Below are 18602 nucleotides of genomic sequence, written 5' to 3'. Positions count from 1 at the left end.
AGTCTTGTTAACCTTAATCCCATGTCCCAAAATGAGAAATAGAAATTACTCATCGGAACATTATACATATGACTTATGTATGTAATATGTTTTGAAATAAATAAATAAAATAATAAATAAAATGAAAATAATATCGAGGGTTTACTGGCAAAAAACGTTAACTCTAAAATCCTAGTAGGAATTATCCCTGTTATTTAAAGCTTTTAGCTTAAATAACATACCCGCAATTCAGCTGAATGTTGACTTTACTTGTAAAACTACATATATATATATATATATATATATATATATATATATATATATATATATATATATATATATATATATATATATATATATATATATATATAAATGACATTTTAAACTACTTAGTGTATTTTTCTACTTTATAGAACTTTATAACACGGCATCATTAAGTCAAAATCGCAATATGATTTGTAACGCGTCCAAATTGGTTTATTAATCCAATATGATTTGTAAGGAGTCCAATTTAGTTTTTAATACAATATGATTTGTAAGGAGTCCAATTTGATTTGTAAGGAGACCAATTTGGTTTTAAATCCAATATGATTTGTATGGCGTCCAATTTGGTTTTTAATCCAATGTGATTTGTAAGGAGTCCAATTTGGTTTTTAATACAATATGATTTGTAAGGAGTCCAATTTGATTTGTAAGGAGACCAATTTGGTTTTTAATCCAATATGATTTGTAAGGAGTCCAATTTGGTTTTTAATCCAATTTGATTTGTAAGGAGTCCAATTTGGTTTTTAATCCAATATGATTTGTAAGGCGTCCATTGATGTGTATTTGATTTTCACTAATATGATCAACAACGCTGAAAAAAACTGTTCTAGTATATATAATATTAAATGCCATATATAATATTAATTGATTATCTAGTATATATAATATTAATTTAATGGAACTATAACACTATGATTTTTTTATGAGCCTTAGTATTTAGCGATTTTATCGGCTTCCATAGATATTTATCAAAATAATCTTCTATGTCTCTTTGTTTTTTTTTTATTAATAATCACAACCAGACCATACAAGATAACACGTTCTGCACACGTAATAAAAAACAGTTGATACATCCATAAATTGAAGGTTAAACGATTGGCATCATAAAGGCTTAAAAATCTTATTATCTTCCGATTTCAAACATTTCGGAGTCGATAAGATTCCTATCATATTTTTGTACCGTTTTACTGTGATCGAGTAGTAACAACTTTACCATTGAATTCAGACGAATTAGTGGCAAACGGTGTATGATAGATGTTCGAATGGGGAAATGAGGAAAGATTGCAAGGCTGAGAGATGATCACTTTCGATCGAATTAAATTTTGGTTAAACTTTGGTTACCCTATACATAAATATAAAACTCAACCTCAAGATAATACTTTAATTTATTATAGTATATGACAGGAAGCAAGCAAAAAAATAACAGTTATTTAGGAAATAGCTTATTGAACCAGCAAGGACTCAGATCGTTATCAAAACACGTTGCATAGGTGATCAGATGAGGTATTGTGGATTGTTCGTAGACGCCAGTGAAGAGATGCTGCCATGGTCCGTAAGCAAATACCCCCACATCGTCACCTCCGTGGGTTTCAGATTCTAAAGGATTTAGTCCTGGGGAAAGAAAACCAGGGTCTTCTGCAAAAAAAACAATTTATCCATAGAAATTATAAAAACTGGCTACAAAGTATTCTTACTAAGAATATAATACCAGCGGAATGAATGGTTTTTACAACATTTTGAATGTGTACAAATATTTGTTCACAAATTGGATCTTTTTCCGCTTAGCGGTTTATAAAGTTTTTTTATTTAACATTTTTAATTAATTTTCTAGACATTTGTACTTTTATAATCTTAAAATTAATAATGATTAAAGAAAACACTTGTTTTTTACCACTTGAGTTTTATTATAGACTACATGTTTCGGAAGTTAAACTTCCGTCATTCAGGTCAGTATAATAATAGTTATTATACAGATCTGAATGATGGAAGTTTAACTTTTGCAACATGTGGTCTATAATAAAACTCAAGTGGTAAAAAACAAGTGTTTTCTTTAATCATTGTAACATGTCTTACCACAAAGTTAGTGCCGAAACAATAAATAAAATAAAATTAATAACGCAGTTCTCTCCAATAAAGAGACTAAGCTCTTGTGCTTTTAGAGGGAATAACACTTATTATTTATTGTTTATGTTTTTTGGTAATTTAATTATTTTTTATAAAAAAAATTTTTTTTTTTTCTCTTCGATTTAACACGTATATAAATCATACATATTTTTTTTTTAAACATTTTAATGTCTTTATTTTTTTTATATCTAGAGGAAGGTTTTTAATGTACTTGGTTCCCAAATATTTAAAGTTCTGTTGGAATAAAAGCAAAAATACGCTTTTTTTAATTTAAATCGTAATGTTACTCCACAAACTTATTTATTTTTTACAAAAATGCTAATAATATTAGTATATAACCACTCACCGAAAATCGATGAGTGGTTATATACTAATATTATTAACATTTTTGTAAAAAAATAAATAAGTAAAAATGACTAACCACAAAGTAAATGCTTTAAATATGAATGATATTGAGAATACTACTCCACAAAGTTTATACTAATCGTATTTATATAATATATTGATATTTCCAGCTCAGTTCTGGATCATAGGATAACTTACAACCTAGATTGTTAAGAGTTTGAAAAAATCTCACCTGTATTTTCTTGCGCCACATTAACTCGACTGCCATTAACTTCTTTTCTATACCCAGGTCCATTAGCATAGTTCAGGGTCATGTACTGCAGTCCATCAGTTGCTAGTTGTGTATCGACAAATCCAGTAATAGGGTTACCTCTGGTCGGGTATCCGCCTACAGACATTGTATGCGCGTGGTCTGACGTCACTACGATCAAGGTATCCTCGAGATCTACCATGGATACAGCTTTTGCGATCCCTTTGGAGAACTCTACAGTTTCATCGAGGGCAAACTTTGCCCTGGATTCATGATGAGCATGATCTATTCTACCCCCTGCAAGCAAGACAGGTTAAATGGTAATATGGTGAAGACCATATGGAAGTATGAGAAAATTCAGAGTCGACGGGATGGCTTCAATTAATGTAAAAGGTGATATTCTGGGATTTAACATACAATTTGTACCTGATTTAAAAATCATTCCTTATCCGTTTCAATAATTGTCCCATTTTTATAGCTCAACTCCAACAAATAAGATTAAAATACATTTTTTACCAACCTTCAGCAAATAGGAAATATCCTTTAGGATCTTTTGAAAGAACTTTTATAGCAGCTTCCACCATCTCTTCAAAAGATGGTTCCTTGTCGTCATTAACTTCCAGATGATATTTGCAATGACTTGGTTCAAACAAACCCATTAAGTATTCAGTGCTCTTATTTACGTTTAGAAGTTGGGATCTATTCCAAATATACTCGAACGGCTTATTTTGTTTACACTTGTCAGTTTTCCACTCTTTGACTAGGTTCCTTCTATCTTGGCGCCTTCCACTAAATCCCTCTTCATCCAAAGTCGTCGATGGCAACAGTTCTCTTCTACCTCCTCCAAGAATGACCTGAATGAATTAACAACCAAGAATTGCAATGGCAAATAATCTCACAAATCTTTTTTACGATTAGTGAAATCATACATTTTAAATTGTTGAAACTACCATCACTAGATAAACATTTTTCTATCCATCGGAAAATAGATCACCATTAACGTTGAGACGTTTGGCTCTACCAGGTATTTTTGTTAGTATCATAAGTGCATACATTTCAACATTAACCATATCCGCTTCATATGCGGAGCATATAGAATCCTTAAAGGCTCTTCTGTCCACTGCCAACTCCCTTACGTCTTTCTTTGTCAAGTCCACGTCAAATAAAAACTGCCGACGGATTGTCAACAGTGGACGTCTTGACCTGATGCTTTGTAAAAGAGGCAAGCTTGATGGCGGCTCTCGGAAGGCATTGAAGGAACTACATTGTTTTTTCTTGACAACAGTTGAGACTTTGAGTTGCTGCATCCCTTGCCGTATTTCTATATTCCACGAAGTCAGACCAATGCGCGTCTAAAATTATTCGAAAGCACCTATTATCGTTGCTGAGTTACGGCTACTCTAGGCCCTTGCAAGGTATCATATCTTACACCCGTATAAGAGAAAAGAAGCATAGGAGAATAATGTTAAGTAAGAACATCTTTTAAGAGTTTGTCTGCTGATCATACCTCGCCCCATCAGTTATGCGCTGTTGAGGTAGTATTTTACGAAAACGGCGCTATACAAATCATCCAACATTACGACTTTTATTATCTTCAAATGAGTTTACCTTGAGTTTTTGCCCAGGATCTCCATGGATGAGCTGGTGAGCTATATCTCTGCAAAGGGTTGGATCGTGGCCCGCAGCCCTTACGTCAGCATCACTCTCCCAGTTACGATCGGCAGTATGGGCATATGTTCCCGCTGGGGAAGCGTGGGTGACTCTGGTCGTAGTCAATATTCCTATTTACCAAATTGTGATATGATTTTTCTATGGGGGTTTCATATTTGTGATGATATTTATTTCCCAAAAGGGATCCATGCCTAATACAAAACTGGATAAAGTAAATTTAGTGCGCCTCTTAATTTTTTTGTTTAAAAATGCTGGATTTCATCCACTAACAAGTTAATTTTAGAAGAAGAGGATGAATGGCTGAGATAAGCATTTTCGATAAAATTATGAAAGGTGTGCTGAGATGATTTGGATTAAACAAATTTATGAGGTAAATGTAAGTGGAAATATAAACAGAGGAAACTTGGCATGATCAACTGTTTTAAATAATTGAAAGTGGTTAGGTCAGATCCATGATACATGAAAGAGGCGAAGATGGTTTGCAAAGAAAGATTTCTATTCTCTCTGCCTACTTGCCTCTGCCTGAAGCGGCGTGATGGTTAGTCAGTTTACAAGTTGATTTTTATAAATGTCGCAGCAAAGTTCTTTTTTAAATCTGCGAAAAGAACAAAAATTTGGACACACTAAAATATTTAATAGAATGCTTCTTGCTGTATCGTCTACGTGTGAACAGGATAAGGAGGTATGAGTGTAATTTCTCCTTTTTTACTCTGAATTTAATTTTAATTCTTAAAAATTCACCAGCACTCCGTCCGCTGTCGATGAAGAGCTTTGCCAATGAGTGGACGTAAGTTGAGTTGTCCTGCATCTTGTTGCAATCGAATCTTGGGACTTTCGCTGTTACTCCGATTGTCCCAGAATTAGCCTTAACGCCGCCAAGATACGCAGTTGCACTACAAGCCGAATCTGCAACTTGGTGGTTCACGCAGTACGTCTGAAAAAATAGTCAAATCTACAAAAATATTCAAATTTTTCAAAAGATATATTTGTAAATAAAAACCTTCATTAAAGTTTAATTAAAAAAAAATACAATTACAGACAAAAAGTGCTAAGGGTTCTAAAAATAATCGTTAATTCAAAGTATAACAACGAAAACAAAAAATATACATTTTTGACATCTCAACATATGCACATGAAGAAGAATATGGAAGTTTCCGCATCTTTACAGGACGACCTGCCATAGGTTAGTTAAGTGATCACTTTACTAGTGTACAAACCCTTTACCCGTGATTGACACCAATCTACTTAAATTTTTAGAACTCCTATATATGTCATTAATTTCATGACACCGCAAATGTCAGTTCACTGGACCCATATATAAGCCTATGATAGACGTAAGCCATATATTAATATGGCTTCCATATCTTTCTTTGTAAATATTAAGATGTCAAAAATATATAAAATGACTCCTAAGCCAAGGTAATCCACGTTTGTAACTAAGTATTTGGACACTCAAAATGTTAAAAAAAATAAAAAAAACATTAAATAATTTAACTCACTCAATATTATTAGTATTTAAAACTTTCACTTTTTCGTTAGTCCTTTTTATTTGATTTTTTTACAAAAATGTTAATATAAGTATAAAACCACTCACCGAAATTTTAATGTCTACTAAATTCTAAACGTGCCCGTATCTTTGTCAGGACAATCACTACAACAGCAAGCAAACAACGTGTGAATAGTGCCATAGTGGTGACGTGCAGTATTGTTTGCATGCTGGTGTAGTGATTGTCCTGACGAAGAGTCGGGTGCATCTCGAAACCGGTGGACATAAAAATATCGGTGAGTTGTTTTAAACTAATATTACGAACATTTTTGTGAAAAAATATAAAAGTAAAAATTTAACTCACCTTTGACAGGCCCGTAACTGGGAACTTTTCAAAACTAAGTTCGGTCTCTTCTCCCGTCAAACCCTCCATCTGGCCCTGGTAGGTTCTGGCAGCAGCCAGTGTCGGAATGGACATCCCGTCTCCCAGAAACATAATGACGTTCTTGGCTCTGTTGGTGTTCGTCTTCTGCTTGACGACCATCCTCACCCTATCTCTACCCAGCTTCTGCCAGTACTCTGCAGTGTCTTCGTCCGGGTTGTGCCTGAACCGCTTGGAGTTTGCTGGACCATCCCTGATGCTGGGATGCATCCAGGTATCATCACTATCTGCAATACCAATTCAACGCAATCGTATTATTCTAACTAACCAGCTAACCATAACGCAGCGGGGATAGGCAGAGAGAAAAGAGCGTTACACCAATCTGAATTTGCAAATAATCCTTCGCCTCTTTCAAATTCGTGCATCTCCTTATACATAGCCGCCGATAATTCAAACTCCCAACCTGGCCGCTTTTAAGTATTTAAAATATTTAAAATATTGTTGGCTGGTTTACACATGAAACCTTCACCATTCTACCCATGTATTGTCGTACGTGTATAAAGTGTTCACTCAAACCAGTCCTTGGCCTTGTAAATAACTGAAGTTTCATATTCTTCAACATCTTTTTAATATGTCTATAAAAAACAATTGAGATGGAGGAAATAGGGAAGAATCATATGATGGACATTTAATACATTTATTCATATATATATATATATATATATATATATATATATATATATATATATATATATATATATATATATATATATATATATATATATATATATATATATATATATATATATATTATATTTATATATATATATATATATATATATATATATATATATATATATATATATATATATATATATATATATATATATATATATATATATATATATATATATATATATATATATATTTATCTAATACTCACAGTCGTGTGGAAATGCGATAACACTCGTAAAAAACGGTACGAGAATAAACGGGAGGACGCTCTCCATGACGCTATCGATGTGGCCACCTTAAATTGGTAAACTTCCTTTTATGCCGACACGGGGGCCAAGTCGATATCAGGATTTGAACGGTTTACCGTTACCTCCGTATAACTTGTACACAGTGCTAAAATAACAGTAGGTGGTCAGATTACAGCTCTAACCCTAAACGACGAAAAATATTCAACAATTTTTTTGCATATTAACCACCCTAAAAAATCACCAATTTTGTCGTCACAAAATATTGTCGGGTGTGAAACCTAGCAAAAATTTATAAGTGTATCCGGTACGCATTAAATATTTTTGGAACATATGTATTTTGTCGTGCGCGTAGGTCATACGGGCTGGCGTGGAATGGTGAAGATAAACCGAGCGTATCACGTACGTTCGTATGTGTAGGGCGGTTGAAGGCATTGTTAACTTTGTGGTGTGGTAATTTTGAATGTCAAAATGTTTGATTATGTTTATTTCTTTTAAGAAACGTCTGAGACATTACTATCTATCATTAGAATCCTAAGTGTGCATCAAACCTCCTCCCTTAGTTTTATAAAACTACGATTACTACAGTAAAAATTATTGTTGTCGCCTTGAGGGTTGACGAATGTTATAATATTATTATATGTAAATTATCAATATTCTCAGAATTAAAGTACGGCATACAATAAAGTTTTAATTTATACTTCTTTAAAAACGTATCTACATATCTACATATACCTATTACAATAGTATGTCGTTCACTCCTTTCAACAACGTCATATATCAAAAATCGTCAATTTTCAGTTGTGCATGTTTTCGGAATACCCAGAAAATGTACTATATCCCAGCAAAAGCGGCATATTTTAAACTTGATATTTACCTATATTATTTCAAGAAATAAAAATAGTTTGTGTTTTGATTCACTCACATTTTTATTAACCAACTAGTTTCGGCAACAACCTGTTGCCCTCTTCATGGTTTAATTTATGACTCATATTAGGAGTCATAAATTAAACCCTGAAGAGGGCAACAGGTTGTTGCCGATCTAGTTGGTTAATAAAAATGTGAGTGGATCAAAACACAAAGTATTTTTATTTCTCGAAATAATATATCAATATGATCCACACAGTTAATGCTTTCAATATTCAAAACTTAATATTTACCCCCTGCAGGTATTGTTTAATTATATTTTTTTAAATGTATAAAATATTTTTTAAATGGGAAGAAATGAACCTTTAAGTTTTACCTAAAAAGATCTGTTGCACAGTAAAAAGTTCAAGAATTTTCTTGATATTTATTTTTAGTACATTTCATTAAATTCTTAAACATTAAAAGTGATCTCCTGAAAAATCATGTTTCTTGATATATGACGTTGTTGAAAGGAGTGAGCGATGTAGGTTCGTAATATAATACCAATAAACCCATTCAAAAACAAACCAAAACATATACAAAACACATTTCGTTTGCTGTATGTGTGCCATCGAAAAACAATATTTGGACAGGAGACGGGTTTTTTAAGCTTGAATGTGGTCGGTTGTTTTTTTTATGGCAAAAACGTCATTTACGCTAACATGTACATATAAATTTCCTGATTCGACTCCCAGCAGGGTTACAAATTTAACTGTTTTCACGCACGTTAATATTTTAATTAACAAAACCTTCTTGTCAATTACGATTTATGTTTTTGGATGTGGATAAGGAACACATAAAGAGTAAGAAAGTATACAAATTTGATATTACGATTTATTCACAAAATTTTGAGTAAGTCCCATTTTTTCCAAACTTGCAACACAGATTGTAACCCATGAAGAAGATATAAAAGTAGAATATAAAATAATTAGGGCATTTACTGGGCATATGACCTGTCGGAAATGGTGAATGCTTATACTCTGTATAAGCAATTAATTTTATTTGAATGACCTGATGATGGAATGATTTTCCGAAACCGGAAGTCACGAATAAGTGTTTATAAAAGTGGTAGTATACAAAGTAAAATATGGATGATATAGAGAAAGTTTTATTACCTTACCACAAAGTTATCAATGCATTTAATATAGAAAATATAGAATAATTATTTTCTTTTCTTGTGTTTTTATATTTACACAAATATTTGTATTTCATACTATTTCTGTGAGCCTAAGTGACTCATTATTAGAAAAAGGTATCAAATTGTGGTAGAAGGGGTTCGAACCGAGAAACTCTGACTCAAGAGTCCGTGATACTAACCACGGGACTACAACCCGACACCTAAATGGCCTATTTGAGATATGAGCAGTGTGATTGTCAATCATGGATTGAATGGTGAATGTTGTTAGACAGTATATAAATCGATCACTCAAAGTAGACAATGTCATGTCGAAAGCCTAGTAAATGCCCAAACTTCCATATTTGTATTTATCTATGTTTGAGATGTGGATACAAAAATCTTGATATGAATGTATTCGTTTATTCAACAGTGACTGAGTTCGGGATCAAAGCAGATAGCATAAGTGATCAGATGAGGTATTGTGGATTGTTCGTAGACGCCAGTGAAGAGATGCTGCCATGGTCCGTAAGCAAATACCGCCACATCGTCACCTCCATGGGTTTCTGAAGATAATGGAACCAGGGATGGAGAACGGAATCTATGGTCATCTGCAACCCAAGATTGAAATTACACTTTTTAGTTTTTACCAAGGAAATATTAAATTGTAAAATCCTTTTTTCCATTCCTAATTTAGGAGTTGAACTATTTTTTTTAATTATATTAGGAATTACTCTACTTTATCTTCTGAAAGGTTAAATATTAGAACAAAAATAATGGATTTGACTCTGTTGCCTTTTATATGCTGACGATGCGATGCTTTCTGTTGAAAGTAGAGAAGCTCAAAGGTTTATAATGTGTGCCAGTAAAGTGATAAATTTTGAAGAGAAGAAGATTGTTTGCAACGTCAGATTGGTGTGGAGTCTCTGCTTACTCCTGCGAGGAACCAGAAGACAAATTCAGTAAGTTAGGTAGTTACCTATATCTTCTTGTGTAACATCTACTCGATTTCCATCATTTTCCCTTCTATAACCGGGACCGTTGGCATAGCTCAAAGTCAGAGTCTCTAGTCCATCAGACACCGTTTGGGTATCACTTATTCCAGCAATGGGGTTTCCTCTGGTTGGATAACCCCTTATGGACCTGGTGTGTGCGTGATCTGAAGTCACCACGATCAAGGTGTCTTCGAGGTCCACTATGTAAACTGCTTTAGCAATGCCTTCGGAAAACTCTGCAGTTTCATCGAGAGCTTCCTTGGCTCTTGTTGCATGATGAGCATGGTCGATTTTGCCTCCTACTGAACAACAAAAAAATTAAACACGTGTTTATTACTAAATCGGATCGAAGATTTAGGAATTTGGCTTCGCCGTATAATGCTTCTTCTCTGGATGGATTGGGTCACAAATAAAGAAGTTCTAAGAAAAGCTGGATCACACAGAGAACTCTCGTCGAATAAGGTTTGGAAGACTTTATACATTGATCCACGTATTTTGTGGAGGAAAACACCACCTTCTTCAAATCATCATGATAGAAAAGATAAAAGGACACTGAGGAGCTGGCAGAAAACTAAAATCGTGGCTTCGCAAACATTCGCGACTGGACCGGGATAAGAGTAGTAGAAGAGCTGTTCCGGATGGCGCAAGACCTGTTGTTCCAAAAAAAATTAACAACCAAATAAACAATATTAAGTGAACTGTGTACCTACTCCATGACGTTATCGGTATGACTCCTGCTTTGTTTTTTTTAGCATATTATCGTCAGAATTAAATTCTATCAGCCAGAACACTACTAACATTAATCGGATTAAAGTATTTTCAGTAATCTTGCATGATTATTATCAACACAAGCAATTTCTTGCATTATATATTATAGGTTTCTCAACTTGAGGCTAACCATCTATCACCTTTTATACGAAAGAAGGTGAATATCTTAGTAACCAAAGATTTGGGATCTGACATTTGGTAGATAAGTTTATACATTTTTTTTTACTAAACGTAATTACGGCTCTTTAGGCATGGCATGTGTTGAGTTAATACAATTTTTTTTTATTAGATTACATACAATAGATACAATAACTATTTACATTGTAAAGGCTTTACAATAAAATAATTACACCTGGACTTTAATTAATTTACTTTCTACCTTGTCCTTTCCAACGAGATTATGTATTTTATACACCTGTGTTTACATTTTTTTTATTTACATAAATTGCATACATTTATTTAAAGAACAATTAAAAACATATTTATTTCTTTTTTTGCAGTAGGTACCTTACCTTGTGTGTCTTGTGGGTGGAGTTCTTTTTACATATTTTTTAAAAATTATATTTATCTATTTTAACCTAATATACACCAAAAACGAGAAAAAATAATATATATAGTATTTTAAAATTTTAATGGAATCAACTCTTGATAATTTACCCATTCCTTTATTTTGCCTTTGTTCCATATTTTATTTTGACCTCTAACATCCGTCGGCAACAAATTAAAAATGTTTGGAAAACGATATATGGCAGTGTGACTCCCATATCAATTGTTATTCTGGCCATTATTGAGTTCATTTTTTAAACCTATACATATGCAATGGTTTCGGGTATTTTCCACATTCGGATAGCATTTTTAATGGATTTGGAAGACCGACTGATTGTGGCGCCATCAATTGAGAAATTTGTGAAATAATTATATAGCTTGCTCCATTTTAAATTCATTTCGAATTAGTTTACATATATTTTTTAAGACACAGATCCTGAAATAACATTTAACCTGACTACGGATGATATGTCAATATTATCTATAGGTGTCTCAACTTGGTATGAAACATCTATAGATAGATGTTTCATCTCAAGCCGAGACACCTATAATAACTTTTACATATTTCTAATTTTTCCCCATTTTTCCTTTGCTTGAATAACTACCACATTCGCCTAATAATTTTTTTTATTAGATTTTCTAGCAATTTGAATACAAAACTAAGTTGTCGCGTTATCCGTCGACAGTTTATTATATGCAATTATGCCAACCTTCACATTTGATAAGTTAGTTTATAATTAGTGACATCTATTCAAAACTGTGTAAAGGCAAAATGAATTATGAATTATGAATTATGAATTATGAATTATGAATTATGAATTATGAATTATGAATTATGAATTATGAATTATGAATTATGAATTATGAACTATGAATTATGAATTATGAATTATGAATTATGAATTATGAATAACACATCACTCGAGCGAGTGTTGGCTAGAATTTTCACTCACAAATTACATTCATACTGTACATAATTTAACCATAAAAAAATTAAACTAGCAAACCATCACGCCGCTTCCCCGTAGGGGTAGGTAGAGAGAATAGAACGCAATACCAATATTTCTTTTTACACAATATTCGCCTCTTCCAAATTCATCCATCTTCCACGCCGATTCTTTCGACTCCTGACCTGACCACTTTCAAATATTTGTTATACTTGATCATGCCAAGTTTTCCTCGGTCTTCCTCCGTTTCTATTACCAACCACATGAACCTCGCAAATTTGTTTAAGCCTTTCTTCACTCATTCTATTTTTATTCCGAAACCACCTCAACACACCTCCCTTCATTTTAATGATAATACTTATCTCATCCTTGCATGCTTTCCTTACATCACCATTCGAACATCCATCACATCAATGAGAAATCGCATTTCGAATGAAAAAATCACTAATTTAAATGATTAAAAATAAATAAATAATAAAACCCTTATCCGCACCCCAATGGTGCATAGGGCACTGCATTATAAAAACACAGTGTTATCTTGATCGTTAACACATGAAGGAAAGGTCATCAGCCCTCTGCTTCAGGCACCAGTCCAGGGTAATATTGAATAAATATTAGAGTGCAAAAATCACTTATATTTATTTGACCCCCCCTGGGAATCGAACCCGGGACCTCCAGAACGATAGCCGAGCGTGCTGACCATTACACTACGGAGGCGAACAAAATGATTTAAATGATTACTATTTATTATTACTAATTACATATTTCAATCATTAAAACATTTTAATTTTATAGCGCGGTGTTTCGTAATCTTGATTACTTATTTTTAGACTAATTTTATCTCATTTTATTGGATGTCATGCGTACTACTGACGAACATAGTCATGTCAAAGATAATTTACTGTGTATGATAAAAGTATAATAACCACGTGGGTCCCACGACATGAATCATGGCATGAACCAGCCAGTGAGTATCGTGTCAATATACACACATTGTATTATAATATGTGTTTACTCACGTGGGTCGTTCGATAAGTAACTGCCGTAAAAAAAACATCGATGTAAAAAAAATTATATATCGACATAAATGAAGAAGAATATGGAAGTATGGGCAATTACAAAGCATCATAGGCTTGGTTAAAATTTCCCTTACCGTGGTAAAAACTTCTGCGTTCACCGGTGATATGTATTTTGTACACCATATAAAAATGTGGTTTTAAAACGGGAAAATGTAAACATGTTCCGATATGTTTTTTTTATTATAGTTGGAGTTGAAATATAACAATTTTGTAATGTTAGCTCTGGTAAGTCGCTCACTCCTTTCAAGAACGTCATAAATCAAAAATCGTCAATTTTCAGCTGTGCATGTTTTCGGAATGCCTAGAAAATGTACTATATCCCAGCAAAAGCGGCATATTTTTAACTTAATATGTACCCGCTACAGGGCAGAAAGTGTTGTTTTTGCATTTTGAAGAAAAGGTATTGTTCAATTATTTTTTGAAATAAACTAAATATTTTACAAATGGAGAAAAAACCTTCAGGTTTTACCTAAAAAAGATCTGTTGCACAGCAAAAAAGTTCAGTAAGTGGCTTGATATTTATTTTTGATACATTGTATTATATTTTTAAACTTTAAAAACGTTCTCCTGAAAAATCAAGTTTTTTTTATTTATGACGTTCTTGAAAGGAGTGAGCGAAGAATCTGAAAGCGAGAAAAAAGTGCATCGCAAGTAGCTGCAATAGCTAACGTAGCGACACGACTGCTGCGTAAGACAACCTGCGCACTACTGGTGCGGTAAATACGCTACGACATGCGCGTATACGCAAAGAACGTCCACGCCCACATTGAAAAACATTCACAAATTCTACCCACGATTGACAACCACACTACTTAATTTCTAGATGTATTGATCAAACTCCGTATCATGTGAGTTCACAACAGCCATCTATGTTGAAATAGGAAAAGATTTTATTAAGCAAAGACTCTGTCTATTTATACCTTTGCAGGGTTCGAACCTTGGGTTAAATTTACCCGCTTAAAAACGTGACTTTAATTTGTATTTATGTAGCTTACAATTTGACCATTTATTTTATTTACAACATTTTGAGTGTGCCTAAATACTTGTTCACAAATCTGGATTTTCTCCTTTTAAGCAGTTTATATGGCATATGTAGGTTATGAAAAAAAAAACGATTTTCTTTTATCACAGAAATAATAATTATTTGGACTGTGTGAAAAGTTTGACAATGCTCTAACATGGCAATTAAAAAATATATGATATGATTTTGTAATATTATTATTAGATTGAAACCAATATTTTTAGCTTTTCCACTTTATTTTTATTTGACCAGCGACCGGGTTTCCACCAGTCTGATGATGTCGGTAACGACGAAACCCGGTCGCTGGTCAAATAAAAATAATGTGGAAAAGCTAAAAATATTGGTTTTAATCTAAAAATATATTAAAAATGCAATTCCATCGTGAAGTGTCAGTGGATAATTTAAATCTATATGATTTTGTGATGATTTAAAATCTGACATTACATTTTACAACTGTTGTGTTGATAAGTCAACTGTGTGTCAAATCACAGTTTTTTTTTCAACACACTAATCGGAAGCCCCTAATATTTCATTTGTTTAGAATTCATCTCCTAATATTCTGTCGAAACCTTGAGTCGGTATGGTTCAATAAAAAAAATCACTCTAGATTTAAAAAATGTAATTTACAAGTACTAAACTAAAATACTCAAATCTTAATTCATTGTTTGACAAAGCCATACTTATCTCAGTTTTCTCAACATCATAATGTTGAGAAAACTGAGATAAGTATGGTTCAATATGGCTCCAGAGTATCTTAAGGAGCTGTGTATTTCAGATGAATTGGTTGATAGACGTCTCACGCTTCGATCGGCTACAACATCTGCAATGGGCAAAGTTATCTTACCAGCTCGCAACCAACGCACTAAATTTGGCGAGCGTGCCTTTGCTGTTGCAGGACCGACGGCGTGGAATGCTCTTCCACCAATGGTTAGAAATAGTGAGAGTGAGATGATCTTTAGAAAAAGACTAAAAACACATTTGTTTGCTAAATCATTTCCACCATAATATTTTCCCCAATTCATTCACAGTGAAGCGCCCTTGAGGTATTTTTTTAAATGGCGCTATATAAGTTATCCAAATTTATTATTATTATTATTATAAGCGCTTTTTTATTCGCCCTTGGCAGGAATACCGAAATAAAGCAAACCTCAACAAAGTATTTTACATGTATTTTTATAAAAAAATTGTAAAAAAATTGTTTTTTTATTCCCTTTTTGGAAACAGTTTTACATCGTTAGGGCGTTTGTCCACTACACGGAATTAATGATAATAAAACCCTTATCCACACCTTAATGGTGCATAGGGCACTGCATCATATAAACGCAGTGTTATCTTGATCGTTAACACATGAAGGAAAGGTGATCAGCCCTTCGCCTCAGGTACCAGTCCAGGGTAATTTTCAATAAATATTAGAGTGAAAAATCACATATATTTATTTGACGCCCCCCCCTGGGAATCGAGCCCGGGACCTCCAGAATGGTAGCCGAGCGTGCTGACCATTACACTACGGAGGCAGACTAAAATTACACGGAATTTTACCGTCCGACACGTCAGTTAGGGTTTTAAAACGATGATTGGCTTGGATTGGCTTGTGCTTTTGTCCATCTGTCTTCTCTAAAATGTTCTTGTTATTAGGTTTATCAAGTCAAGAAAATGTTGATCACATTGGACGTACCAATATGCATAAAAAATATAGTGCTACTAATCTAAGCATGGCCATGACGGAACAGAAGATAGCAAGTTTTAATAAATTGACCTAATAAACCAACAAACAATGCAAGGGTAGGCAGAGAGAATAGAACGCCACAGTACTCTGTATTTGCAAACACTTCTTCGCCTCTTCCACATTCATACATCTCCTCATACATACCCATTGATTACTTCGACTCCTGACCTGACCGCTTTTAAGTATTTGACATTCCTGATCATACCAAGTTTACCTCGGTATTCCTCTGCTTCTTTTTATATTTGCCTTATAAAATTGTTGTACCGTTCTTTACTTACCCGTTTGTTTCATACGTCCTAACCTTTTAAACACACCTTTCTTAATTTTAACCAAATGATTTACTAAATTATTATACATTCTAAGAAAACATGACCAAATATATATATTTTTTAAATATTATACGCATTTTTATCCAATTTAAATAAGGGTCTTGCCTGCATTTGGAAATAAAAAGAGTTTCTACTAAATGAAAAAAAAACTCCTCAAATCAACCATTGATAAATGCCGTAAACTCACGCATAAAGCGACGTAAGAATTATATGATATATATATATATTTATATATATTTATATATATATATATATATATATATATATATATATATATATATATATATATATATATATATATATATATATATATAAATATATATATATATATATATATATATATATATATATATATATATATATATATATATATATATATATATATATATATATATATATATATATATATATATATATATATATATATATATATATATATATATATATATAAATATATATATATATATATATATATATATATATATATATATATATATATATATATATATACATATATATGTATATATATATATATATATATATATATATATATATATATATATATGTATATATATATATATATATGTATATATATATATATATTTATATATATATATATATATATATATATATATATATATATATATATATATATATATATATATATATATATATATAAAAATATATATATATATATATATATATATATATATATATATATATATATATATATATATATATATATATATATAAATATATATATATATATATATATATATATATATATATATATATATATATATATATATATATATATATATATATATATCTATATATATATATATATATAAATATATATATATATATATATATATATATATATATATATATATATATATATATATATATATATATATATATATATATATATATATATATATATATATATATATATATATATATATATATATATATATATATATATATATATATATATATATATATATATATATATATATATATATATATATATATATATATATATATATATATATATATATAAATATATAAATATGAGTTTCAAAAATTTATTGAGTATTGAGGTTGTCAATCATGGGTAAAATGGTGAATGGTACACATGTGATAACTTAACCAGCCTTTGACAAATAAGCCCTGTAAATATCCAGACTTCCATATTCTTTTTCATCTATGTTGAGATGTCAAAATGTAAAAATAACATGTGAAGAAACCCAGATTTGTGAACAAGGATTTGAACACACATAAAATGTTGTCAATTTTACATTTTTATTAATCATGAAATATAAAAGCATTTGAAATAGAAGATCGTTTGCTAATATACTTAATACTAATTTCCTGACAAAAACTCTCACATATATCGCTCACTCCTTTCAACAACGTCATAAATCAAAAAACTTGATTTTTCAGGAGATCGTATTTAAAGTTTAAAAATATAATACAATGTATTAAAAATAAATATCTAGCCACGTATTGAACTTTTTACTGTGCAACAGATCTTTTTAGGTAAAACCTGAATGTTTTTTTTCCATTTGAAAAATATTAAGTATATTTAAAAAAATAATTAAACAATACCTTTTCTTTCTTTTTTTCTTTTCCGCCCAGGACGACCACTGCTGACAATTCGTCGGCAGTTCTCGTCAGAATTTCGGGACGCGGATCTGACTTGGGAGGATGCAAGGGAGCTGGCAGCCGACTGAAAAGCCTGGAGACAGTTTGTGGACTCCATATGCTCCACCTAGGGAGCGGATATGGTTTAATTATTAATATTATTTTTTCTTCAAAATGCAAAAACAACACTTTCTGCCCTGTAGCGGGTAAATATTAAGTTAAAAATATACCGCTTTTGCTGGGATTTTTTGGACATTTTGAA

The 18602-nt window shown here is 31.7% G+C and overlaps 2 protein-coding genes across 2 annotated transcripts; both read right to left on the bottom strand.

Moving 5' to 3' along the window:
- Positions 1 to 1391: 1391 nt before the first annotated feature.
- Positions 1392 to 7301, bottom strand: LOC148308024 (membrane-bound alkaline phosphatase-like). Its single transcript, XM_088262426.1, has 7 exons — positions 7226 to 7301; positions 6265 to 6569; positions 5156 to 5348; positions 4352 to 4524; positions 3264 to 3597; positions 2726 to 3040; positions 1392 to 1659 (listed from the first exon to the last, which is right to left on the bottom strand). Exons 1-7 carry the CDS (start codon positions 7290 to 7292, stop codon positions 1451 to 1453), a joined length of 1596 nt encoding a protein of 531 aa, XP_088118552.1. The 5' UTR covers positions 7293 to 7301; the 3' UTR covers positions 1392 to 1450.
- A 2407-nt stretch (positions 7302 to 9708) lies between these two features.
- On the bottom strand, positions 9709 to 11240 carry LOC148308023 (alkaline phosphatase, tissue-nonspecific isozyme-like). The gene is made up of 3 exons (XM_088262450.1): positions 11186 to 11240; positions 10262 to 10579; positions 9709 to 9893 (listed from the first exon to the last, which is right to left on the bottom strand). Exons 1-3 carry the CDS (start codon positions 11238 to 11240, stop codon positions 9709 to 9711), a joined length of 558 nt encoding a protein of 185 aa, XP_088118576.1.
- Between the last annotated feature and the right edge of the window lie 7362 nt (positions 11241 to 18602).

The sequence above is a fragment of the Brachycentrus maculatus genome, unplaced genomic scaffold, assembly GCF_059751285.1.
Source record: "Brachycentrus maculatus isolate JH-2025_06_01 unplaced genomic scaffold, ASM5975128v1 h1tg000180l, whole genome shotgun sequence".
In the NCBI taxonomy this organism is placed as follows: Eukaryota; Metazoa; Arthropoda; class Insecta; order Trichoptera; family Brachycentridae; genus Brachycentrus; species Brachycentrus maculatus.
The sequence above is the reverse complement of the archived record's forward strand: the minus strand, read 5'-3'. Positions and strand labels throughout refer to the sequence as shown.